This window comes from Apiospora phragmitis (genome assembly GCF_038363925.1).
Source record: "Apiospora phragmitis strain CBS 135458 chromosome Unknown utg000006l:1.0-5683423.0:1.0-5690449.0, whole genome shotgun sequence".
Classification (NCBI taxonomy): Eukaryota; Fungi; Ascomycota; class Sordariomycetes; order Amphisphaeriales; family Apiosporaceae; genus Apiospora; species Apiospora phragmitis.
Window position 1 is genome coordinate 4571865 of NW_027117404.1, and position 24847 is coordinate 4596711.

Below are 24847 nucleotides of genomic sequence, written 5' to 3' on the forward strand. Positions count from 1 at the left end.
ATTCTGTATTTACAGCAGTCCTTCGTGATGCGTATTGCGATGCTCAATCTGCCCAAGATGCAGATAATTAGCCGACCAGCTCTGGTTGCGATCTGAAGATGATCGGTCCATAACTGACTCGCGCGTACCCGTCAAAGAATAGGGAATTCGGGCAGGAGTCAAGACAAGCATGTTTTGGAAGAGGTAAACCCCACATGAGGCGGGTTTGAGGGGGTGACTCCACGGCATTTAAACCAATCCAGAAACCGTGTCAACGAGAATGTTCGCGGTGCTTGACTCGAGTCTTGGTAGATAAGACGACGGGAACGGTAAGGTTACATGGCCCGGCCCGGACTTTAGGCTTTCGGGTTTCTCGACAGGTCCGTGGTGTGGATGCTCTGGGCTGGCAGACATTTGAAGGTCCACCTCAAGTGGCTGCCACAACTTTTCTCGCATGCGTCCAGGGCCGCGATTACTTCTCCCAGCGATTGCCGGGACTCTACGGAGTACATACATAGATGACGCCGGCAGATCTGGGTCAATATTCCTTCCCCGTGAAGTTGAAGTACGAGATCAAGGCCTACGAGACCATTCCATACGCAGAGAGAGGGAGAGAGATGAACAGAGCAATTGCGTTTACCCTCGTCTAATGAATGTCCTTGCCAATACTTACTTCCTACCACATTAGGAAACAACACCCCAGGCCAGAAGAACACACGCTATCGTGACTTGCAGTCCATGGCCCGTCTCTTCCTTGAAATTGGAAAGATTATAAAAAATTGGTATCGCGTGCGCCAATGAGAGAAGCAGCAACGCCCCTCAGTTGCGCTGCCCCGATTGCTTCGATTGCGCGGAAGGGTCATTTCCTGCCTGCTCCTACTAAAGAGTCTACGGATGAGTGCCACAATGGTTGGACTTTCCCGTAGCAGGCTGGGCTGGTTTGAATCAAACATTACATTGAACTGCAGTTCAGGATGATGTTACCGTTCTTATCCGGAATAAGCTAAAGCACCCCTCCACGGACCACCCCTTCGCGGACCAGAAAACCTACTAAACACACCCTTTTAATTTAAAGTCATTTCTATAGCTAAAATTAGTTAGGACATGCTATTTTCTGGTATTCTTAATAATAATATAGTCCTTTGTCTTCGTTTTATCGTCTTTTATTCCCTCTATATTATTCTATGGCTTACTTAGCACCTTAACATCGATAAATTTATCCTTAAATATAACCCTACCCCTTAGCTTCTACTTAACCCGTCGTATATTAACTATACGAATAAATCGCTATCTTAATATAATTCTTACTTTTTAACGTATTTTAGTAATCTTTTTATTAAGTTTAGCTTAAAAATAATTAATTTAAGCCTCGAGGTTCGCGATTTTATTAATTTATTTATTAAAAGCTTTATTAACTTTACGAGTAAAAAATCTTTAAAAAGAGAGGTTAAAAATAGGGTTTATAACGGCTAATTTTCGACTATTATTTCTTAATACTTAACTATTAAAGGGTATTTTAATAAACGTTAAAGTTAATTTAGCGATAAAATTAAGTATTAATTCTTTATTAATTACTAGGGGTAGCTTTAAACATAATTAAATAACACCTTTATCTTTTAAGATAATATATTTCGATAATAAAGGTTTCGATCGATCTTGCGAATAAATCCTAGCTATTTTTTAAATATTCTAAATCGTTAATAGAATTAAAATATTAATCCTAGCTTAGCGGTATACCTTTAATATATTTAATTTAATAAGCTTAAATTTAAAGACCGCGTTTAAGTATACTTTTAAAAGGATTTTTAACCTTTTTTTAATAGCTTAAAAACCCTTATATTTAAAACTTATACGATATAATTATAATATAGTTTATAAAAAACGAGCTATATTTTATTAATAAAATAAAGCTATAAAAAGTTTTCGTTTATATATAAATTATAGCCGTTATAAATTTAAATAACTTATTTATTATCGTAACGAGATTAAATATAAAGAATAAAGATATTTTAAATCTAATCTAATATTATAAAATTATTAGTTTACCCTCTAAGCGATGCTTTAAACCGCTAGTTATCCTAAAAATAGCTATCTTAGTCTAGAAACCACTAGCTTTAGACGTCGGCCCCTTTGAAAATAACTAGCGGCGGGAGGGCTACCTCATCACAGCCCATACACTTTAGGGTAGAAATCTATTCCCCTTCTCGACGTCTTTTTTAAGGGCTAAATAGCTAGTAGCTTTAGCAATTACTTAGTGGTCACCGCTAATGCCTTAGCCGATACTTATTTCGTTAGTATTATAAAAGCGTTTAAAAGAGATATTAACTAGTTTTAAAGTATTAAATTTATTAAAAAAGACGTTAATATTAAGAATAATTACCTTATTAACGTAGTTATAATTAATTATTTTAAACTTAATAATTTTAACGAACTCGTTTTTAATTAAAAATCGAGTATATTAATATTATTTTAATATATAAAACGCTTTAAAAGCGTTTAATATTTATTAAGTTATATATTTAAACTTAACGAGTATTAATATAAAGCTTAGTTTAGTTTAATCGATAACTTAATTCGTTAATTAAGTCTTAAAAAATAGTAATAATACCTGCCGGTCTTTATTCAGCTCTTATCGCGTCGGTATACCGGTTAGGCGCCGTATAACATAAAATCGGTCGGCATCTTATCTACGGACGGCTTTGCGAACACCTAGTCCGAGCTTTACGTCACGTATCGCAGCTTACGCGCGTTTTTAAGTATTAAACGATAATATAGAGAAATAACTAAAAAAAAAAATTAATAATAATAATATATATAATTAAAAGGTAAAAGTAGTAAGAGAAATCTATATTATTATTTAAAGGTCTAACGCGTTTATAGAGCGAAACGCGGTAATCCGTAAAGGGGTAGTCCATGGAGGGGTGCTTTAGCTTAGCACCTCGCAGCCCGTTCAAGGCGTTAGTAGGCGTTTATTCCAGTGTATAGTTAATCTATGATTGGACCAAGGATTGATTTGAGGCAGCCTTGGGCCTCCAAGTCACACTCGCCGAGTCTGGATTGTGTTCTTCTCTGTTCATTAAAATACCTCAAACGCCTCGTTTCTATTGTCACCGTATCATGGTTATTTTGCGAATCACCAATGTGGCTGACAAGGAGATAGTCCACCAACGCTGTTTGTTGGTCATCGGAACCTTCGAGTCTACCAGCAGCAGTGTAACCAAGTCAAAGAAAGACCACGTTGCGGTGACCATCCGAGATACCTTCTCCAAGGCGTCGAAGCCCCTGTACTGGCCAATCCCCGCCAACGACTTCCGATGTCTGTTGATGCTGCAGGACGGCATCAATACCGTCGAATTCAAGCTCCACAGCAGCGTCTCGGCCAGTACGACACTCACGCTCGATTACCGGCCGCTGTCCCAGCTACCACCCCTCCATCTGGCCATCATGTATGCCATAGATTCGCCCCGGTCGATTGACTGCCCCCCAGCCAAGCGAGGACCCAGCTCGAGTTCACAATGCGATCTGGATGCTGCCATCTCGAAGCTGCGCATGACGGCTTATATATGGCAGGCTGTATTGGCCGAGGAATCCCGCTCGATGAATCTTGGACGTCGAACTTTCCGGCTCGATGAGCAGTGGTGTACGGACACACCCACCTCTTCGCACCTCGATTGGTCCGCGGGGTCGACCGCCATGGGCTCCGTGGCCAAGGTGCACCTTGTTCGGATCGAGAAGACCGTGGCCGAGCTAAGGGACTACCAATTGGCAGAGCAGAATCACCGCGGCCTTCATCCCGACTTCCTGTACCGGTGCTTTAGGGATGCCCTTGGCTCATATGGGCTACCTTTCACCAGCCACGCTCGCCCAGTTGTTGCAGGATTGGTCCTTGACTCACATTACTCGCCCATTGAGGGCTTGATCCTTGGCCATGCAGCAATAGGCCGCCACAATCCGTCAGGCTTGTCACTGGGCATGTTCGGTAGCCACCTCACAAGCTCGTGGCCACGCTCCCTTGAAGAGGTACCCGTCTGCTTTCTTGATGTGGATCCGAACGGAAGATCTGTTGCCAACGACCATGGTCAATGCCCAACATTGCAAGCATCTTGCTGTTTTAGCCAAATCAGCTTGATGTATTTAGTCTTACGCGCCTTTGGCGCACTGAGAACAGTCCCTGCCTACGAGGGCATTGTCAGTAGATGGTGCCGCAGGGTCATCGAGCTTCCCGGTAGCCCAATGATACCAGGCGCAACAGTGATAGACGTGAAAACCGTATTGAGGCTCCGGAGGCAGGATCATTTCTGAGTTCCATCCGATCAAGCTACTTGGGGAGGAGGAAAGAGCGCCCCTACTGTCGAGTACGATCTGGATAAGGACTATAACATTCTCTTGAGAGCTATATGCCCCTTCGGCCTAGCTCTTGTGCGGTTCTTGGATGACGAGGGTCAAGTCGCCGAGGAATTGAGACTATATGAACATTATGTTGGCGCAAGCACAGGCAATGCTACCAGACCTCAAACGGTGTATCAGATTGGCCCAAAGGAACTCGAGGAGAAGTACGACCACAGAAGAAAATGGAAACTGGAGGTTGTTGGTATGAACGGCGAATTTCGAAGTATTGCGAACATTTGGTCATTCATGACTAACCACCTGTTCTTGAAAGTGGTTGGCACAGCCCTCGTCCTGTCGAAACGGTCAGTGAAGCGGGACAATTTAGAAGTGTACAGGGCGTCCTTCTGTAAATGGTCCACCTTACTGAAGCGGCGGTGGCGCGATGGGGACACCAACAGGCTCACGTACGCTCGGCGCATCGACCTCAAGGTCGGCCTCCACATGTACGGGGCGGTGGTCTACTTCAGCGACGGGACCAAGTGCAACTGCGGCCAAGCCAACCAGACGACCTTTGGCGGTCACCAGTCAAAAGCCGGTGACCTCTCGGAAGCCGAGTCGTTCAAGATAAAAAAGGTCTCGGTAACGAACTGTGTTCCCGGAAGCATCCTGCTGGATGGATGTCGGATCATGCCAGAATCCGGGGAGGCTTGGGGCACCCTCAATGGCGGCGATGGGGCCGGCGTGGTGGATCTCGAGGCTCGTCCGGATGAGCGCATCATTGGCTTCTACGGACGCAGCCTGTTGGGACAAGGCTTCTGCGTCGAGTTCGGCATCATCACCGCACCCAAAGGCGTGGTGGACAGCAAGGATGGGCTCCCAATGGAAATTTACGACATGCCGGGCACTGCAGAACCTCAATGGCAAGGGATTTTGATCATACTGCTACTGAACATGGCCCAGGTATGCATGGATAACAAACAGAATCAGGGTGGATTTTGCAATCGTGTATCGCCAACTGTGGTGTAAGAGGTATGGTGTCTAATTCGCCAGTATATCAGCTATCGGCACGATTGGGGAAATGTCATACTCTCACGGCGCTGGAAGAGCTGACTTCCACTAAGTAAATGCACAGTAAAGAAAGGCCTTTACCTCTTACTATGGATTATTGAGGCTTGAGAATAGGACTTTTGCAACGCCGACCTTTAGCTCATGTGTTTTATTGCGTTGGCAGTTACTCAGCTATTGTAGCACCAATGATCCGGTTGCCTGCTATCTCATTGCCACCATGATGTTGCCAATGGCCATGTAGCCAGGCGATCGAACACCACGTGACTTGAAAGCACACGTTGGCGGGATTACTCTAGCAGCACCATTGTCTGGTCTGTACATAGCCACATTACGGGTTTGGACCGAGGCAATTGTTGCCAATGTCGCCGGAGTGCTGTATCCGGCCGGGCTGCAGGATTCCCCAGATTCTCCGCAATGCAACCCACCGGCAGACAGAGCATTAGGCTAAACCGCCCTTGTCGATCATCTGCCGGCTCGTAGTATTTTGGGTACCGCTGGACACGCACAAATTAGGGTGGGGTCGTAGGGAGTGGTCGCTTGTTCCTTTGCCAAACGCCAAGCCAAATGGTCCTTTGGCTAAATCAGGGGGTGTTCGATATAGATTTGAAGAGCCACATATTTGAGCGTCTAATGGGGCAAAGCAGGAGGAATTCACACGCACCAATGGCTAATAGGCTGCTGGCATCACATACTCCAGCTGAACCAGTCTTTGGGGCGTCATGGTAGCCCTACAACTCACGATGATGGGCCAAGGACTTTGTCTTGGCTTCTTGGCGTTTTGCCCTGTTCCGGCGATTTGACCGTGAATGCCAGTCCTGGTTGCCCTTTCTAGCGAGCTGTCACAACTACCGATGTGGCCAGGATTGAACCGACTTGTGGCAGATCACTGCTCGAAAGCGTGCAGCATGGCCCATGGTCACAGGGGCCTGGCTGGGCGGACTCTGGGGGTAACACCGCTATATAAAGCCTGAGGGGATCTGCAACTTCTGTTCCTGGTCCATGGGCCCTTTGCATAACGCTGATCTACCAGCTCTCCCTCCTTTTCATCACTTTTTTCCCAGCTGTCTCTCTCTCTCTCTCTCTCTGTCCACGGGAGACAGGTAGACAACCAACCGCATCATCCCCACGTCATGTACGGACGAAGCAACATCCTGGTGGCGGTGGCCTGCCTCGTGCTGGCCTCGCTGCGCACCGTCTACGCCGCGAGCTCGGCCGGCTGCGGCAAGAGCCCGACGCTCAAGAGCCAGCGCTACACCATGACGGTCAACGGCAAGCAGCGCGCCTACTACATGAAGCTGCCCAACAACTATGACAACAGCCACCCGTACCGGCTCGTCTTCACCTGGCACCAGCTCGGCGGCTCGGCCCAGAAGATCGTCAACGGCGAGAACCCGCAGCAAGGGGGCGCCCTCCCCTACTACGGCCTCGAGGCCATCGCGAACAACAGCGCCATCTTCGTCGTGCCCGACGGCCTCAACGCCGGGTGGGGCAACCAGGGCGGCGAGGACGTGACCTTCTTCGACCAGCTCGTCAAGGCCGTCGAGGCCGACCTGTGCGTCGACACGAACCTGCGCTTCTCCACCGGGTTCAGCTACGGCGGCGCCATGTCCTACGCCCTGGCCTGCGCGCGCGCGTCGATGCTGCGCGCCGTCGCCGTCATCTCGGGCGCGCCGCTGAGCGGGTGCACGGGCGGCAAGGACCCCGTCGCCTACTACGGCCAGCACGGCACGTCGGACTCGGTGCTCAACGTGCAGATGGGCCGGCAGCTGCGGGACCAGTTCGTGGCCAACAACGGGTGCCAGCGCCTGGCCTCGGAGCCACAGCCCAACGGGGGGAAGTCGGTCCTGACCAAGTACACGGGCTGCAAGGAAGGGTACCCCGTCACCTGGGTCATCCACAACGGGGACCACAACCCCAGCCAGGTCAACCAGGGGGGAGAGCACGCCGTTCGCGCCCAAGAACAGCTGGGACTTCTTTACGCAGTTCACTTAAAGGGGATCGTTCCATCTGGGGATATGCTGGGTGGAGAGAGAAGAAAACGGCAGTGGTTTGTTGGCTTTCAGATGTTCCAATTCGAGCTTGTACATATGAGTGAGCTTGGTTACTTGTACATATCATAGCAGTGGCTGGCCAGTCTCTGGTGATGGGAATCAATAGCTTGGCAACTTCAACACTTGGATACATCAGCTTGAAGTGGCATAGCAAGCAAATCCTCGAACTGATCTAATGAATCGAATGGCACACTTTGCAAATAATAGCAGATAGACTGCCACGGCACGACTTGGCATCTGAACTCGAAAGAGAGCGTGCGCGGGGGATGAGCGTCCAAGATAGGAGCGGACGTTGCATTGGAAGGAAGGACGAATTCTTGATGATCGCCGGTGCCCCGCCTGTGCGAGTGGGTAATTTAAGGGAAGCGAAATGGGGCAAACATATTTGCCGATCATGCCATGGCAAGATGTCGGCGCAGGACGCCTGGACCAGGTTACGTTGGGCAATATAAATGATTCTTCCTCCAATGAGAATTTACGGGCTCAGGGTTTCGCGCAATGCAAAGCCGTAACCTTACGCCGACGGCAGAATTACGTATGGCCCTGTCGCTGATAATTATGTAATTGTTGTGTTACATATATAAAAAGTAGCAGCAGCTCGGCAGGGGCCGCCGGTACGTAATGTGCATCTTTTTCTTGGCCTACTCATTTGCCAAGCAGAGCGAACGATTGTCGTCCCCCTGAACTACCTGCAAAAACAAGATGATGATTCGGCCAATCAGCATCCTCGCCACTCTTTTGGCGGCTGCCCTCAGCTCCGGCGTTAACGCCGAAGCCTTCCCCGGCGCCGTCGGCTTCGGTGCCGTCGCCACCGGCGGCGAGGGCGGCGAGACGTACACGGTCACGACGCTCGCGGACTCGGGCGCCGGCTCCTTCCGCGACGCCGTCAGCCAGCCGAACCGCGTTATTAACTTCAGCGTGGGCGGCTACATCGAGCTGGCCTCGGCCGTGTCGCTGTCGAGCGGCCTGACCATCAACGGGCAGACGGCGCCGGGCGGCGGCATCGGCGTCATGGGCGCCGAGATCTCGGGCAGCGGGCGCAATAACTTGATTATTCGGGGCCTGCGCATGCGCCAGGGCCTGCGCGATGCCGGGGGCAAGAAGAAGAGCGCCATCAACCTGGGGAAGGCCAAGAATGTTATCTTGGACCACTGCTCGCTCGCGTACGGGCAGTGGAACTCGATCGACGCCGTGAAAGTCGCCAACCTGACCGTGTCCAACTCCATCATCGCCCTGCCGATCGGCCAGCAGTTCGGCGCCCACATCGAGGGCGGGCCCACCACCTTCTACCGCAACCTCTGGGTCAGCGCGCACAACCGGCAGCCTCTAGCGAAAGGCGACACGCAGTTCGTCAACAACGTCGTCTACGACTTCCAGTCGGCCTACACGGCGGGCAACTCCGGGGGCAAGTTCCGCCACGATATTTTGAATAGCTACTTCATCGCGGGCCCGTCGTCCACCGACCCCCAGAAGGGCGTCTTCTTCCAGATGAACGACAACCAGGCCGTGCACGCCGCGGGCAACTTCTTGGATGCCGACCGCGACGGCCGCCTCGGCGGCGCCCAGCAGAACACCGTCGACAAGTCCCGCGCGATGGCGCAGGCGTGGGACCCCAGTTCGCCAGGTCTGGCCTCGATGTCGGCGGCGGACGCGTACGCTTATGTTGTGGCCAATGCGGGGGCGATGCCGCGCGACGAGGTTGATGCGTATGTGGTGGACACGGTCAAGTCGCTCGGCACGCGCGGCAAGATTATCAAGGACCAGGCGAGCACGGGGCTGTCGAACGGGGGGTATGGGACCATCAAGGGCTGATCCAGGCAGCTTTATATAATTGCGTGCATATATTTTGATTAAGTGTATTTCCTGTAGACAATGGGATCTAGTCAGAACCACTCTAGCCACCTGTGGACAATATTTTCGTACTTTACAAACTCACTGAGAGTTATGCACATCATCGATGTCTGTTCACCTGCTTCCCTCCAGCGTCCTATCGTGTATCATCTGAGTCATTTGATATGCAGTGGTACACAATGGCCTTTCTACTTATCCTCTTCTTATTCGAATAAGTTAGCAGAGGTGCCTGTGGTGTAGAGTATCTAGGGTATGTGAATGTTCTATAATCAGGGGAGACTCATGGGACTTGTATAGTTGCCACGTAGTTAAGTTTTATATTCAATATCAAACGGTTCTCATCAAATGCATACGGTAGCTCTTGCATTCACTGCTGATCCTCCCCTACATAAGCACCTCCACATCCACTGCCACCTCATCAACCATCGCCCACAAACATCACTTGCTCTCACCAAACCGAGGAGACTCACTTCGCTTGCAAGCCCGACCCTAATCTTGCTTGAAACCCCCAGTCTCCCTCCATTTCTTCACATAACTTCACCGTCAAAATGAAGTCTCTCATCATTGCTTTCGTCTGCTTCCTGGGCTTCTCCATCGCCAACGCTGCCACCAATCTCACCCAGGTCATGGCCACCCTCCCTGGCGGAGGCTACCTCATGGACATGGGCGTTGACGAGAATGGCCTGTTCAGCATCACCGACCTTAAGGGGAACCCTATCCCGGGATATCCCTTCACCGTCAACCCAATCCCTGCGCCCACCGGCGCTGGACCTGCTGGTAGCAGCAATGGAACCCTGACCAAGACCCCAGATTTGTGGGGTGTAAGTACTTGTTCTCCAGGTCATTCGCTTTTACTCGGCCACTCTTCCCTTCCTCCATGGCAAAAGTCCCAACTCCCGGGTCTTTTATCCCTCCAGCTCTCTTCCCAAACCCGACCCGTGGACTGCCTTGACTTTCGGAAACCGTCTCGCTAACAATTTGGCAGTGTAACGACCCCGAAGAGGTGAACCAGGCGGACTGGACGTGGGCGGGCGGCGAGCTGTCCTTCTGGTGCTACGGCAGCAACATGGTGCCCAAGAAGCGGATCCTCTACTGGATCAAGAACGACAGCATCGCCTACATCTGCAACTACGTCGGCGCGCAGAACTGCCTCGGCACCGAGTACTGGAGCTACATGCAGGACATTGCTTCCTGGTGCGGCGCCAACACCTGCGGCTGGTTCCTCCAGGGCTCCGGCAACAAGTCCTACGGGCGCGGCATCAAGGGCGGCCTTAGCGACCCGCTCAAGGTCTGCTCCAACATTCAGAATTAGTGGCTCTTCCTCTCTGTAAATACTACTAGATGGGATGTACTGGCGACGCGGCGATATTTGGGCTGCAAGAGGGATATTCATTCAGCGAGAACGATGACTAGGAAGCCTCGGGACTGAATCTCTTACGTCAGTTCCCAATCTTCAAAGACGGAACTAGTTACGGCGTAATAGCAAGCAAGCTCGAAATTCTCAAGCTAAATGACAATCTCATCTGCATGCAAAGCAACTGCGTAATAATAATGCAATAGTCACTTTTGCTACTGTTTCGTAAAACCTAAAACGAGTTCTTAATCTACCTCCTGCACTTATCCTTTTTCTTGAACAAAGAAGGGACCGATTCCCAACGCCAATGGATATGAACAAGTCTATAAGATGCGAGTAGTGTGATGTGGTTGCCTGACGAGATGCGTCCACCATCAAACCAATAGGAGGTTTGCACGTTGGCCGAATCCACTTCTGTTGATTTTTATATCCCACCCAGGCCCATACGTTCCACCACCCCAGCCCCGACCAATGCCGTTCCCTTTTTTCCTTTTTCTGAATCACCACCCCCGCAGCGAGTAGCTCCGCGGGTAGATGATTGCCTGCCCTCATGATGACCACCTCATATATTCGCAAGAAGCTCTTCCGAGCCTCAGGCTCCGGCAGCACTACCACCCAAATCGTGACAGCCGGCACGAAGCGTCCCCGCGAGGATGACGACGCTGACGGACACAATGACGACGACGACTTGCTGTCGCTGCATTCCACCCCCCGCTCCCGCTTCCGCCACGGCCGCCTGCCCGGCCTCCCTAGCGCCCGGCCCCGCACCCGGTTCTCCCCCATCGGCTGCGAGACCTGGGCCTATCCGTTGGCCGGCGGCGTCGTCTACGGCTTTTTCACGGCCGTGCAGCTGAAGCAGATGGGGCTCTCCAACATGGAGGAGGCCGACCGGTCATCCGGCGACGACGGTGCGGAGGAGGACCGGCTGAGCCTGGTGCTGCTGCGGCAGGGCGCGCACTGGTGGCCGAGCTGGCGGTTCTACTGCCGGCACCGGGACAACCTCCGGCGGATGCCCTACGGGTTTCACTTCCCGCCCAGCGTTCACACGGCGTACACGGCGCCCGAGGCGGCCGTCCTGGGTAAGGGCAAGGGACGAAAGGGGGAGGTATGGGTTCTGAAAGCCTCCGAGGACGTTGTCCTATACGGCGACTCAGAGCGAGATGTCATCAATCCACCCTTGCCGGGTATACCGGAGGATTGGTACGCCCGGGTCAATCTCGCTACGACGCCGGGGGAGAGGTGCAAAGTGTTCAAGCAATATGGTGCGACGTAAGTATTTCTTGTTTCTGGTTCCTTCTTTTTTCCCAGAAGCGTTTCCTCCCTTGACTGCCTTTAGTGTAATTATTGCGTGTAAGGTGATAAATACTGAGGCATATAGGCCCACGCCATACTTACCTTACATAGCCTCAGGATGAAATTATTTATTGGTTGATTTGCTGACTGACCAACCCGATCAAGTTATTACGAAAACTGGAAGGAGTGCGAAGATATGCCAAAGACGTTGGAGGAGGGGGTCCAGCGGGGAAAGGAGTACGAAGCACTGCTCAGGAGGATGGAAGATACGAACTACGTCCGCCGCTGGATGGAGCACGGGGCTACCGACTGGCCAGCCAAGGTGGTCTAAACTTTGGGCATCATGGTGTTGGGTTTGTATACTACCTGTTCATGCTCTGGGCAGAGCACCCAAGTATAGATTGTGTGTCGCAATAGTGTCAGGGGTCACAGCACTCTGGCAGGGGTGCGCTGCTTAGTAATAGTCTTTTTATTTATTGGTATACAGCACCGTAAGGGAGTTCTTCTTCATCAGGTTCTTTTCTTCTCTTAGATAGCGCTTTCTTATTGCCTACTTACTCATTACTACGTACGTACATGCCACCAAGCGCTTTCTGATGCGACATATCATTGGGGGAAATCAGATAGTAAAGAAACAGCAAAGCTTGGGCAACTGATTTATTTAATTTCTCCAGGCGGATGTTAGATCATTATCTCCGTTCCTCCCAAAGTCATCCGAGTAGCAGTAGATGAGTAGCTACATAGTATAGCCTCAAGCAGTGAAAGCGAAGCTGCGAGCAGCCCCTGCTCCACCGGATTTGCGCCGGGCAGCGAGCTTGTCAGGCTGGCACTTCGTGCCCCTTGTGATCGTAGCAGCGCAGGTAGCCTGCGTCATTATGAATGAGGTCGTCTATCCATGTGCGTAAAAAAGAAAATGAGATTAGTCTTTTGCTTATTCGTGGTACTTAGGACCGGGGCTGTACAGAACGGTGTGACTTACCGGTATTCGCATAGTACGACATATTCTTGTCATCCCCTTCTTTGCATTGGCATCGCATAGTGTGGCCGTCGTCATCGATCTCGCAACCCTCACAGTGCTCGCCGAAGTTGCCGCTTTTCAGGGGTAAGATGGGAATGTTAGTCAGCCAATTATAACTCTCGAATGGTGTGCCTAAAAGTGAAGGGAAACATACCCGTCTTTCGCATAGATTCCGTCTTTGCTGCTGAAAGCGTAGCAATGGTTCATGAGCAGATCGCTACAGATCCAAGGGGGTCCCATGGGAGGCGTGTTGCAGTTGGCCTGGAGCTCCCCCAGGGTCATGGAGACTGACGAGCAGGAACTAGACCAGTCGCCGGCGCCGCGTACCAGTGTGGCCAGGCCGGCGTAGAGAATGAAAAGGGTGGTAAGGAAATGGATCATCGTGTTTGACTATGTCGTTACTCTCGTGGTAAAGGTGTAGTGGTTGGTTTGTACTGGGTAGTTGTTGCTTCTGTGTTTGGTATGTTTCGGTCTTTGTTGCCTAAAGGAATTTTTTACTGCAGAGATGAACCAGAATGGGGCCTCATTATATAGACTACCTACCAGAAGGAAATGAATGCAAAGGATCCCCGAGCATTGAATTCACTCCCATGTTTGTAATCAGCTTGCCTGACTTCATGCGTGGAACGATGACAACAAGCCGGCAAGGACAAGGCAAAATAGAAGGTACAAATCAGTCTTAAAATGGAAAGAGAAAAACTGAATAGCGATAATAACGAAAAAGAGAATAGAAAAACGGGTGACCGAGTTGCTAGGTGGCAGGGTTGAACGCCGATGCTGGTGCAGTGAGTCCCAAGAGTGTACTGAGAGGCTTACACAGCAGGGGCTCATCCGAATCCAGTAGTGGTGGTAAGTCCCAGATTTAACTGAGAGGCCACCACAGGGGTTGCTTTCCCGGATTTCCGCCACCCATACCACGCGACCACCGTTGAAAGAAAAGCCAGTTAATGGGATTATGTACCTACCCTCTCCTCTCTAGGACACAATTGTTGTCTCCCACCCCTCCAAGGCATGCTTCGGTTCCCTTACAAGACCGATACATAGCTGGTTTCTTGGATAATCTCCCTGGAAGGAGGCTTGCCATCCTTCTTCGTGCCTGATGCAACCGTCTATACTCTCCCTCCATCTCCTCAGCCTCAACAGCAAACCTGCTCTTTCGTTATCGTAGCGCCTGTTTTGATATGCACGTATCTGCTGGGAAGCTACTTTGGTTTGTAAAAAGAAATGCCATGAGTAAGATGAGATCGGCGTTGATTACCTATGTAAGGAGGGGCCCGGGGGCTTCCAAACACTGCGCAGGTCACAGAAGGCACGATGTCGATGAGGGCCGGGTCTCCGGTCACATCACTCACGTCTATGGCACTTTCGGACGCTCTTTGACTCATGTCTACGACAACGAGCATTTAGCACTCAGGCAGGCAGTCTACCTCACGGGCCCTGGTGACATGGAGATCCAACATCCCAATTACAAACACCCAGCTCTGAGCAACAAGCGTATCAGACTGTAACATGTTAGCAATGTGATAGAGTAACGCGGTTCTTTCTAACTTTGTATCAAGATTCGATTAATAAGCGAAGCAAGCGTGCCCGGCATGTCAACCAAACGAAAGGCAACACGATGCGATGAGAAACGAGTGACTAAAACGCGGTTCCCTCAAACATCACTCCAGAGGGGGAAAACCATCATAACCAGAGAAAAACACCAAGTCGGGTCTTCAGAACCCTTCAAATCCAATCGCAAATCAAGGCCATGGACTCCTTCACGTCATCTTCTTGCTCTTTGGAGCCTTTGTCCAGAGCAGAGGTTTCTGGATGTTCGTCGTAGCGCTTCTGGGCTATGTCCCTGAAGCCCTTGCCCGTGTTGAAGGGACTTGCCGCCCATCGGCCCCGCACTGGCAAAGGGGGCCGAGTCGGGGTCGTCGTAGATCTCGTAGTCCGAGGCCCGCAATGTTTTCCCCGTCTCGAGCGGCTACGCCATGCATGCGAAGGTCTCAGGGGTCCAGATCTGCGAAGCAGTTCTACCCACGAAGGGGAGGATCGTCAGCATGGTCATGATGGGCGGCTCAATGACTGTCCCCTTCCCTTCTTCCTGCTCCGCTTCACAGAGCTTGTCCCGCCTCATCCTTGAGCTGTTTCCCCACGGTCGATCCCTGAGCGCGATGTACTGAAAGTCATTTAAGATAAGGAAGTTGTAGCTACACTCTCCATAATATCAGCATTCAGAGAGATATTGAACTCGTAATCATCATCATCACGTCGAGTTCCTCTTACCAAACAAGACACATGATGAACGATACAGCTGGTGGGCAGAACACCTAGGTACAACCTGTACCAAAGTATCGCACCGTGAACAGGAAGCTTCATTCGCAGCCAGATACTTGCCAAACCTAAACGCCCAAGCATCCGAAGATGTAGGTGGATACATACCATTCAAGTCGACCATGTTTCTCGGCATTGAAACTCCAAATCCTTCTTTTTCATGCAGTCCACTCTTATCCCTAATTTCTAGTGCAATCTGTTGTCCGTTACTTGGAAGAAAGAGAAACTCCTGTTCGCCATGACATTCACGTGTTTCAGCAATCTTCCCAAGAAGATTCGCTACCAGATTTGGGGATATGCCATCCAGGATCACGTCCATGCGATCAAGTCCTGCATCGGAACATCAAAATCGTTTGAGGACACCGACATCAACGAGGTCTTCGATCACCCCATGAACCACATCATCTTCTTCCGAGCGATTCCCATGCCCGAGCTGAAGGACAAGGACCAGAGAAAGCAGTTTATACAAAGGCACCGCGACGTTCGGGAGTGCAAGTCGACCAGGAGCGTGACCTTGAGCGCCCCCGGCTACGAGAACCAGCGGAAGAAGGCACCCTCTTGGACGGACGGGCACACCACCATCTACCGAGGGGGCACTTAGTTCTGGCGAATCAACCAAGTGGCCGTGAAGATGTGGAACCGATACGTCCAAAGCAACTGGACGACGAAGCTTCATGGACGCGTGCCCCTCAGCATCCAGGTCGGGAAGCATAAGGTGAAGCTGCTTATCAACCAAGGCCTTGATCTGGTCTGCATCCGGCCGGACATGAACAAGAAATGGGGCTACGACACAAGCTTTGCCGACATCATCGAGTTCCTCTCGCCGCCGACAGCAGATGCCACTAGGCACGTAGCGTTTGAATACGAGCCTGACTTGAACGGCAGGAGTTTCGACGCAAAGGTAACCCCGGCACCGCCCTCCCTTCCAGGTCAGGCACCGCGCCGGAACACGTGGCTCGAGTTCTTTGGCGGCAAGACCTTGCACACGTTCCGCCGCAGCCGGGGCGCGATCCTGTCCGGCAACGAGCCCGCCGCCACCCGAGCCTCGCGAGGGCTTCGAGACCAGACGTGGTGCACCTTCTACCTCGTGAACAACAGCGACATCAACACATTCTACCCCGGCCAGAGTAAGGCCAGCGACATCTATTTCCTCGCCAAGGGGAAGGCGTACCGGGTGCAAGGGAAGGGCAGGCCGCCGCTGGACCGGATCAGGAAAGCGGCTCTCGAGGAGGAATACGGCCCTGCCCGCGAGTGGCCGGAGAAGGGGATCAAGCCTCGCCTCACTTGCCGATTGTTGATGTTGTGGCCGACTCGAGAGATGGCACCACCACAGCGAAACCGCGGAAATAATCTGACACCCAGCTGGCTCGAACGTCAGCGGCGCTGGTTCAATCATCCAGGGGAGCTAATGCCCATGTTTCCTGCTGATATGTAGAGTCGAGGCATTCATGCCTATCACTTGATAGGTGGGGGGGATACTAGGCCCGGGAATAATGCCGACAAGCAGATTATCATTTTCGTAATAACGTGTGCTGTTTGGAGTGCATCCCTCATCAGGTCAGAATAGCAGCCAGACGATCGATAACCTCACTATTCAGGGTGCTGTTATTCCCGGTCTATACTGCCTGCGCGTTGTTATGTAAAGGGAGCATTAGAACGTGGAGTACTTACAGACAGACAGACGTGTGTGTTGATTGTTGGCGTGTGCTCCAGCGCACCCACCCGCCAGAGAATCAGTGACCCCTGGTGGCCAATAGCGCATCGACCTGCCTACAGCACCACCCACCCCCAGGGCCAGCACTGTAGCTACGTCATAACGCCCATCCCAGATCTCGATACACGCAAGCAACGCGATGGCCCAGTTTCATGCGCTCCCCCCGTCGCGAAAAGACACAAACAATATCAGGTTTTTCGAATAGAGAGAAATACCGAGATTTAATTCCTTTCTGTTTTCCCAAATTATTTCTCCTGATAATATCGCATCAGTTTCTTTCCATCTACATCTTACATCTTACATCTTGAGCGAAACCCACGTGACGGCAGAATCCCATCCATTGTATTTACTTCTTTAGAAGCTTCCACCAAACCCCACTACAGCACCAAATAAGCTCAGCGCCGCCGCTGCCTTACGCACTCTCTAGAAAAAGTAATGGCCTCCACCCGCTCCACGACGGGCAACTCCAAGCCCCGCGTCCACAACGCGGTCTCGACGATCCCGGAGCGCAAGCGCCAAAACAAGACCACTACCACTACCAAGACGACGACGAAGCGTAACGGCGGCGGCGTCACCAAGTCGTCTGCCGCTGGCTCGCGCGCCCCAAACACCCACCACAAGCGCAAGTCGCACCTGAGCGACAAGGTCGAGGGCGTCGCCGACAAGGTCGTCGGCACCGTCACCCGCAAGCCCGGCAAGAAGGCCGCCGGCACCAAGAAGATGCGCGGCACCGACGGCAAGAACAGCCGGACGACGCGGAAGAGCGTCTAGGTTACTCAGGAATGCATACCACACCACATATTACACAGCAGTTTCGCAGCAACATCCCTTATTTACTTGTTGATCGATCTGCATTGTACTTTACTGGATAGAGTAGAGAGGAGGGGCTCTCTCTGGTTTTGCTTTCGTCGTAGCTTGGCGCGACTTGGTATGTCGCCGCACGCGTTGACACATGTACTTTTCGCTTCTTTTACCCATACTTATGATGATGAGTGATGAAGCCATGACGAACGGCGCGGCTCGGGAATAGGAAAACAGTGTGTTGAGGGGCAACCCGGGCGGATGAATGGCCATTTGGCTGAGTGCGTCTTTTGAGCAACCTGCCCAGCGACATGTTGGGCGAATTCGATGTATCTATTTTTTGCAATGGGTTGGAAGCGACATACCTTTTTGCAATGGGTTGGAAGCGACATACCTTTTTGCAATGGGTTGGAAGCGACATACCTTTTTGAATAGCGAGCAGTGTCCAGATCATTTCAGTCTTTTCCCTCGAGAATCTTGTACTTGGCTTGATGTCAGTTTCAATGGCTTGAACTTGATAGCAGACTTGTGACCGCCAACTACGAAATCACTTTCGTCAGCTGACATGATCATTCAGTGTTTGCATGATCAGGTGCTCCATAAGCAAGATGTTTCATATTATTAAGAATGTAAGTTATAACCTATGTACAGAGTAATGAGCGACTTGTAAAATCAATCACCAAACACCTCATCCACACCTCATCCACACCCACCCATTCCCACCGTGTTGGGTAGAATGACCGATGCTATCAAAGGCTTCGAATGACCGAAGTAGATGTAATGAGCGGCATGACGTGAGACGACAAGAACTTTTCCCCCGTGTAGTTGAAGCTGATCAAAGGGGGTAATCGAAGAGGGTAATAACTGCTGACATGAAGCTTGAACTTTCATCTATGCCAGGCGCATTGGGGTATAATACGCGAATGTGTTTTTATGTTTTTATACCAGTGTGATGTTTCTCGCCGCCCGCAACATCCTCGCCATCTTGTTGGATGCGCCATATGTTTGCGTGGGGAGGGGAACGGGCTGTTCCGAGGTGGTCTGTTCCGGAGACACCTCAGAGGTCTGCTCGGGCTGCGCGGCGTACGTGGACTTCTCGGGTGCGGGCGCTGCAGTCTCGGGTGACTGGGCACTGGTCGCTTCTGGAGACGACTTTCCTGTCTCCTCAGGAGCCTGGGCAGGGGTGGCGGTCTCGGGTGATTGGGCACTGGTTTCTGCGGGGAGTTATCTCGGGTGCCGCGGCGCTGGTCTCGTGGCTCTTCGCGCTCTCCTCTGCAGGCGGCTTGGTCTCCTCAGGGGCAGGCGCAGGAGCGGCGGTTTCCGCTGCAGCAGCACTGGTCTCGCTCTCGTGGCTCTTTGCCGATGCCTCAGCTGGTGGCTTGGTCTCTTCGGGAGCAGGGGCGGGAGCGGCTGTCTCGGGTGATTGGGCGCTGGTCTCTTCCGGTGCTGGAGCGGGTGCGGCAGTTTCCGTTGCAGCGGCACTGGTCTCGCTCTCATGGCTCTTTGCTGACGCCTCAGCTGGTGGCTTGGACTCCTCAGGGGCAGGGGCAGCAGTCTCCGCTGCTGCCGCACTAGTCTCCGCGGGGGCGGGAGCGGCGGTTTCCGGAGCAGGAGCAGGAGCAGCAGTCTCTGCCGCCGCAGCACTAGTTTCGCTCTCGTGGCTCTTTGCCGACTCCGCGGCTGGTGGCTTGCTCTCCACAGTGGCGGGAGCTGCAGTCTCCGCTGCTGCGGCACTAGTCTCGCTCTCGTGACTCTTGGCCGACGCCTCGGGAGCTGGTTTCGGGGTTGCCGTCTCAGGCTACGATACACAGATGGGCTCAGTATCTCTACTTGAAAGATGGGGGCTGGGCCCTTTTGGGGTTGCTTTTGCTTACCGACTGAGCACTCGTCGCCTCCGACTTGGCTCCGCCGCCGCCCTCCTGCCTTACCAGCAGGGAGAAGGCCTCCGTCTCATTGCGAGGGATGACGGATCCTATGCTGCCTACGGTGAGCAGCAGTAGGACGTTCGCGGTGCTGACACGCATCTTGTCGTTTCACTCTTGGTGGTGGTCGATGTACAGCCAGTCAAGTGTTGTGATAAGGGGGGGTAGATATGCTGAAGATTGTCCGATGAGGAAGGATACAGAAGAAACCAGATACTGAACCGGCTTCTTCCACCCTTATATCCAGCATTGTGATGAGTTGGAGTCGGAGTGGTCACGTAATTGTTGTTGTCACTACGTAGTTGCCCGACGTACGACGTTCCCAGCATCTGTGCCTTATGCTAGGAGTGTTAGTGATTGCATGTGACGATATCCATAGATACGACACGCTCTACCATGAAGGAGGTCATTCCATATCCAATTGCCATGAAAGATGCCCTGTGAGCTGTTAGCCGGGACGGACCACGCATCTCGAGAATGCCAAGCGTAATGATGAAGCGGAACTATAATACCCCCATCTCACACACGTCGCCAGGTCATAGTCAAATCCTATGTTGAGATGTGATCCCTCTCTAGACCCAGATAAAAGAAACAATTAGTGAAAGGCACGAGTCGTAAAGTCTGTTGCTATCCTGGCCGTTGTCACTAATTGATGAAATTGTTCATAAGTGTTTCGTGCTAGACGACGCGACAACTCTAAATTGTTACCCACCGAATATCATACTCTGACGGTTCAATGATGTTTCCCAGCCGGGTATTGCGGTGACACAAACTGATCGTTAACGTGATTCCACAGTGCGGTGCAACATACGAGTCTGCGTACATTATTCCCGGATTCAAGTCGATGCGCGATGCTCATTGTTGTCACTTGCGCCGTAGCACCCCACTGGCTGGGCCTGAGTTTCGAGAATTGGGGTATGGAGTATAAGGATTATCCTGAGATTGCCACTAGTCTTGTCTTCTTGATACATCTAGCAGCAGTCATTCCGCCGTGACCAGAAACTCAGCCGGAATGATTCGCGTCCTCGAGAGCCCAGGCGGTTGGAGGTCCATGTGGTTCCTGCTCATACCAGCGGCTTCTTGTTGAGCCAAGCGCTGAACATGTTGATGGCATGCTTCGGCTTGTCAAAAGGTACCATGTGTCCGGCACCGTTGATGCGAACGTAACGCAGCATGCCACTCTCCCACCAGAGGCCGCCCTCCCATACTTGCTTGTTGTTCTCCTGTTGGTACTTGAAGTCTGCCAGGCCTTTCCAAGGCAATGAGCCAAAGACTCGCTCATTGCCGACGAAGTTGCAGATCCAATCATAAGTGCCGACGTAGATCAACACACGGATTTCAGAGTGAAGTAGCCCCGCCACAAACGGTCGTGTGTCGATAAGTCCGTCATTGGCTCTTCGGAACTCGTCTCCAACCTTGTCGCTGCAGGCCTCGAACTTGGGAGTGTCCGGGTTGACACCGAACGCCTTGCGAACATTGTCGCGTCGCAAGAACGTCGTGATGGACTTCATGATCGGGTAGCACAGCGGGCCCACGCAGGGCTTGGAAACATCATAGAAGTTTCTGCCGGAGTGGAAATATGGGTTCTGGAGCTCTGAGCCACAGAAATCATAAGCGCCTTTGCACACAATGGGGTCTGGGTATTCTTCGCATGCTTTCATTAAGTATTCGCATCGTGGAACGGAAGCTGCCATTTTCTTGCAAGCGCCATCTTTCAGAATGGGGCCAATACCCGTGGCGTTTGTGCACGAGATATCGTAGTATGATGTGGACTGTACCGTTTCGGCAAAGATGCCATTTCCAATCAGGACAGACTCTAGAGGGATTTGCAGCTCGGGCGGGGAGATCTTGTTCATGTCATTGATGTGGCCGGCAAAGATGGGAATGTAGTGGCCGCCGTAGCTTTCACCGGCAATCGAAAACGGGAGCGACCTAGACTCGGGGAAAGCCTTGTACCATAGCTGCATGAAGGCGTAGATGTCCTCGCTGGCGGCAAAGGTACCTCGGGCATGCTCGGAGCTGTTGTCGGAATAGGAGAAGCCAACACCAATCGGCTGGTCCAGGAAGAAGACATTGGCGGCATTGATCCAGCTGTCCTTGTTCTCGTGCGCCGATTCGCCTCCGTCATCGATGGTACAGGGGCCCAGCTCCATGAGCAGGCCGGTCATACTGGAGCAGCCTGGGCCGCCATTGATCCACATAACCAACGGGTCATCCTTGGGACTGGCTCGGGATTCGAAATAGGCAAAGTAGAAGTGCTTACTGCCCGAGTTGAGATAACCGGTATATCCAGCAGTGGCGCCAGGGCAAACGTCCAGATCGAAGGGTCTTTTGTCGTCGCTGCTGGACGTGGTGGTTTGCCCGCCAGAGTGAGCAGTGAAGCTTAAGCTATGGTGGGGATGAGCTTCGTGTGTGACGACTCCAGCGCTAGCCGAGGAGTCGTCATTGGGTGTGGTCAACAGCGGCGCCTGCTGCTGCTCCCCTTGGAAGATGGCGCCAATGACGCCTGGCGCGCACAATGCTGCGGTAAATGCACGCAGCATCATCTTGTTAATTCTATACCGATTCGGATGATGAAGCTAGATTATGTTTTGATAAAAAGATAAGAGCTTGAAGTTGTTGATGGAATAAAATGGGCGGCATGTTGTTTCATGGTCTGGGTCCTCTACCCGAGACGGTCTAGGCCCACCCATGCTTATCGTAGCTCATATTACTGTACAAATTCATAGATATGACTCTATGCGATCAGCAGGCCTGGCTAACATGCAATAACATTACTCAGTTGATGAATACCTTACCCCTGAAAGCTTCAGACGTTCTGTGATCAATGGTACTGGACAGAGCAATTTTAGAAAACATATCCCGATGATTATTAGAAAAGTGTGAGATAATTTGGATAGCTTCTTTCTAGCAGACTTCATTTGAACGGGATACAGTCCTGTTTCTTCCTACCACATAAAAAGCAGCAGGATTCAAGAACGAAATGCATCGCAACACTTCCTCGAAACACTGCACGACACACCTATCAATACTTTCCATCAAGGATCCAACTATCATAGCCCAAGAGAGAAACTGATATCGCGTCTTTTTGGGATACCGGGCTGTTTGGTTCAGGGGATGGGTACGCATGCGCCAAGGGCCGAACAGCGAGGCGGCACGAGCCCCTGTAGCAGCCGACGCGGAGATCACCACGTTTCCAAGTGGCGCGGCGATACCACCATAATAATAACGGTTATGTAGCCTTGTCTGTGTAATATCATTGTAGGTTAAGCACTGCATCCCACGCAGCCGGGCACTCCACCTTTGACAATTCAAGTCAGCCGAGATAAAAGGCTCTCCTCCTCCGCATCATTAGGTGGCAGCAATTCAAACCAATCCACAACGCGAAATTGGCAGCATGTATGGTGTGTAATGATGATTTATATACAGCAAGTAGTCGACTATGTGCCATTGTAATCGGTTTTGAAGGGTCATAGGTACCAAGGACGCTAGCTGCTGCATCAGACAACCAACAAGCCCGCACGCACACTTGGAACGACGGTGGGAACGAACTGGCAATTCCTCATGCAGGCTCGCCTTGACCTATAACCTTTCCATTCTCCCCGATCTTCTTGCCCGTAGCATCGTACACCGCCTCGCTGAACGCCTCGAAATCGTCCTTGTCCTGCAAATCCTCCTCCTTCGGCTGGAGGCCCTTCAGGACCCCTGTCCGACCTTCGGCCAAGAGGGCGGGATCGAGTCTTCCGAGCCTTCCCTCCTCGCTTGTTCCAGGTTACTTTGGCTGTTATTCTGGGCCGGCCCAAAAGATACGGGCCCTCCCACTTCGCTGGAACTTGCCTCGGCTCTGGCGTTTAGTGGCAAGTATGTGCCAGGACCGACGAGGGCAGCTGCCAGTTCACGCTTGGCGCCGTTCTCATTCGCCGGGAAGATGGGAAGGTCGGGATGAAGTTCGAGGGCGTACATGGCCACATTGACGAGTTGAGCAGGCGATAAGCTGGAGAGATAATTTCGTTTCTGTGACACGATCAATAAGCCACCGGCTTTCCCAAATGCGTAGGTAGCAGTTGACCAAACTCACCTGCTCTGCACTCTTGGTGGCCCAACTGACACCTTTGAACCCGTCCACGGACTTCTTCTTCGCCAGCTGCTTTTCCCTCTTCGCGATGCAGCCCCGACAAAACCACGACCGACTCTCGTCGCTAACGAATTCGTCGTCGATGTAGGGGTCGTGGCAGAGCTGGTGCCAGCAGACGTTGCAGCCGTCGCAGAAGACGATCTGGTTGGTGGCCGGGCTCAGCCCGCGCGTGCAAACCTTGCAGAGGGCCTGTTCCGGGGTCCGCTTGCCATAGTGCTTCTTCTTGGATGCTGTGGCTGCCTGTGCCGGGGTGAACTGGGTCGGCTTTTGTACCTGGCGGCCGGACTTGGTCATAGTGGGTGCGGCCGGGTCCGGGAACGCGCCGCCGTCGCCCTCTACATCAGACAGCTCACTAAGGCTCGAAGATGAATCTTCTTCACCCTTGATCTTCTTGCGCTTGCCACCTTTTTGGGCTTTGCCTCTCTTGTTGGATCCTTTGGCAGGCGGTGCGGGTTTTGAAGTACTTCCAGATGGAGGTCTCGAAGTGGCCGTGCTATGCGAGTATAGGCTGGGCGTAGGCGCAGGCGCAGGAGATGATGAGGAGGGCATGGGTAGCGTGAGGGTGGTCTTCATGCTCATAGCAAGACGGTTCTTAGCATCTTCGTATGTAGACTGGCTGACACCCGCTGCGGAGGCGGGGGAGACGGCGTTGTTGAAGCTCGTCGGTTCTCCTCCTTTGATCCGCTTGAGAATCATCTCTGTCGCTGCTGAGAACTGGGGGGTATAAGGCATCCGGGGTTGCGAGCTCAATGCACTCATAAGTTGCCTTGATGCGCTTCCCGAGGCACTGCTCTCGGGCTTTTGTGTGGCTGCCAAAATGGATTCCCCGACTTTGACTGACATCGCACCACCACCCTGCGGCCTCTCTTCCTCTACCTTGTTTTCCTCCATTATACGAAATTTATTTGATACAGCCCGAGGCAGATACGTAATCAACTAGTGCTTAGATGTGACGATTGTTGCCCGCCGAGTAGACCTGGCCATTGCATTGGTGTCAGTAGGACAGCAACATT

The 24847-nt window shown here is 51.9% G+C and overlaps 13 protein-coding genes across 13 annotated transcripts; 9 read left to right on the forward strand and 4 right to left on the reverse strand.

Annotated features, from left to right (window-relative positions):
* Nucleotides 1–3096: 3096 nt before the first annotated feature.
* PG994_006622 (uncharacterized protein) lies at nucleotides 3097–5334 on the forward strand (the record flags this gene model as incomplete). The annotated part of the gene is made up of 3 exons (XM_066858031.1): nucleotides 3097–4057; nucleotides 4118–4171; nucleotides 4298–5334. 3 exons carry the CDS (start codon nucleotides 3097–3099, stop codon nucleotides 5332–5334), a joined length of 2052 nt encoding a protein of 683 aa, XP_066717300.1.
* Nucleotides 5335–6506: 1172 nt separating this feature from the next.
* Nucleotides 6507–7496, forward strand: PG994_006623 (alpha/beta-hydrolase; the record flags this gene model as incomplete). The annotated part of the gene is made up of 1 exon (XM_066858032.1): nucleotides 6507–7496. The coding sequence occupies one exon, from the start codon at nucleotides 6507–6509 to the stop codon at nucleotides 7494–7496; it is 990 nt and encodes a 329-aa protein (XP_066717301.1).
* Nucleotides 7497–8129: 633 nt separating this feature from the next.
* PG994_006624 (pectate lyase C) lies at nucleotides 8130–9239 on the forward strand (the record flags this gene model as incomplete). Its single annotated transcript, XM_066858033.1, has 1 exon — nucleotides 8130–9239. The coding sequence occupies one exon, from the start codon at nucleotides 8130–8132 to the stop codon at nucleotides 9237–9239; it is 1110 nt and encodes a 369-aa protein (XP_066717302.1).
* Nucleotides 9240–9826: 587 nt separating this feature from the next.
* PG994_006625 (uncharacterized protein) lies at nucleotides 9827–10590 on the forward strand (the record flags this gene model as incomplete). Its single annotated transcript, XM_066858034.1, has 2 exons — nucleotides 9827–10099; nucleotides 10264–10590. 2 exons carry the CDS (start codon nucleotides 9827–9829, stop codon nucleotides 10588–10590), a joined length of 600 nt encoding a protein of 199 aa, XP_066717303.1.
* A 595-nt stretch (nucleotides 10591–11185) lies between these two features.
* Nucleotides 11186–12256, forward strand: PG994_006626 (uncharacterized protein; the record flags this gene model as incomplete). The annotated part of the gene is made up of 2 exons (XM_066858035.1): nucleotides 11186–11901; nucleotides 12091–12256. The coding sequence occupies 2 exons, from the start codon at nucleotides 11186–11188 to the stop codon at nucleotides 12254–12256; spliced, it is 882 nt and encodes a 293-aa protein (XP_066717304.1).
* Nucleotides 12257–12743: 487 nt separating this feature from the next.
* On the reverse strand, nucleotides 12744–13324 carry PG994_006627 (uncharacterized protein; the record flags this gene model as incomplete). The annotated part of the gene is made up of 3 exons (XM_066858036.1): nucleotides 12744–12814; nucleotides 12905–13017; nucleotides 13098–13324. The coding sequence occupies 3 exons, from the start codon at nucleotides 13322–13324 to the stop codon at nucleotides 12744–12746; spliced, it is 411 nt and encodes a 136-aa protein (XP_066717305.1).
* Nucleotides 13325–14668: 1344 nt separating this feature from the next.
* On the reverse strand, nucleotides 14669–14996 carry PG994_006628 (uncharacterized protein; the record flags this gene model as incomplete). The annotated part of the gene is made up of 2 exons (XM_066858037.1): nucleotides 14669–14835; nucleotides 14966–14996. The coding sequence occupies 2 exons, from the start codon at nucleotides 14994–14996 to the stop codon at nucleotides 14669–14671; spliced, it is 198 nt and encodes a 65-aa protein (XP_066717306.1).
* A 504-nt stretch (nucleotides 14997–15500) lies between these two features.
* Nucleotides 15501–15863, forward strand: PG994_006629 (uncharacterized protein; the record flags this gene model as incomplete). Its single annotated transcript, XM_066858038.1, has 1 exon — nucleotides 15501–15863. The coding sequence occupies one exon, from the start codon at nucleotides 15501–15503 to the stop codon at nucleotides 15861–15863; it is 363 nt and encodes a 120-aa protein (XP_066717307.1).
* A 30-nt stretch (nucleotides 15864–15893) lies between these two features.
* On the forward strand, nucleotides 15894–16697 carry PG994_006630 (uncharacterized protein; the record flags this gene model as incomplete). Its single annotated transcript, XM_066858039.1, has 1 exon — nucleotides 15894–16697. The coding sequence occupies one exon, from the start codon at nucleotides 15894–15896 to the stop codon at nucleotides 16695–16697; it is 804 nt and encodes a 267-aa protein (XP_066717308.1).
* A 714-nt stretch (nucleotides 16698–17411) lies between these two features.
* Nucleotides 17412–17747, forward strand: PG994_006631 (uncharacterized protein; the record flags this gene model as incomplete). Its single annotated transcript, XM_066858040.1, has 1 exon — nucleotides 17412–17747. One exon carries the CDS (start codon nucleotides 17412–17414, stop codon nucleotides 17745–17747), a length of 336 nt encoding a protein of 111 aa, XP_066717309.1.
* A 982-nt stretch (nucleotides 17748–18729) lies between these two features.
* Nucleotides 18730–19777, forward strand: PG994_006632 (uncharacterized protein; the record flags this gene model as incomplete). Its single annotated transcript, XM_066858041.1, has 3 exons — nucleotides 18730–18973; nucleotides 19056–19524; nucleotides 19615–19777. 3 exons carry the CDS (start codon nucleotides 18730–18732, stop codon nucleotides 19775–19777), a joined length of 876 nt encoding a protein of 291 aa, XP_066717310.1.
* Nucleotides 19778–20763: 986 nt separating this feature from the next.
* On the reverse strand, nucleotides 20764–22245 carry PG994_006633 (serine carboxypeptidase; the record flags this gene model as incomplete). The annotated part of the gene is made up of 1 exon (XM_066858042.1): nucleotides 20764–22245. The coding sequence occupies one exon, from the start codon at nucleotides 22243–22245 to the stop codon at nucleotides 20764–20766; it is 1482 nt and encodes a 493-aa protein (XP_066717311.1).
* Nucleotides 22246–23261: 1016 nt separating this feature from the next.
* On the reverse strand, nucleotides 23262–24725 carry PG994_006634 (uncharacterized protein; the record flags this gene model as incomplete). Its single annotated transcript, XM_066858043.1, has 3 exons — nucleotides 23262–23404; nucleotides 23476–23713; nucleotides 23778–24725. 3 exons carry the CDS (start codon nucleotides 24723–24725, stop codon nucleotides 23262–23264), a joined length of 1329 nt encoding a protein of 442 aa, XP_066717312.1.
* Nucleotides 24726–24847: the final 122 nt, after the last annotated feature.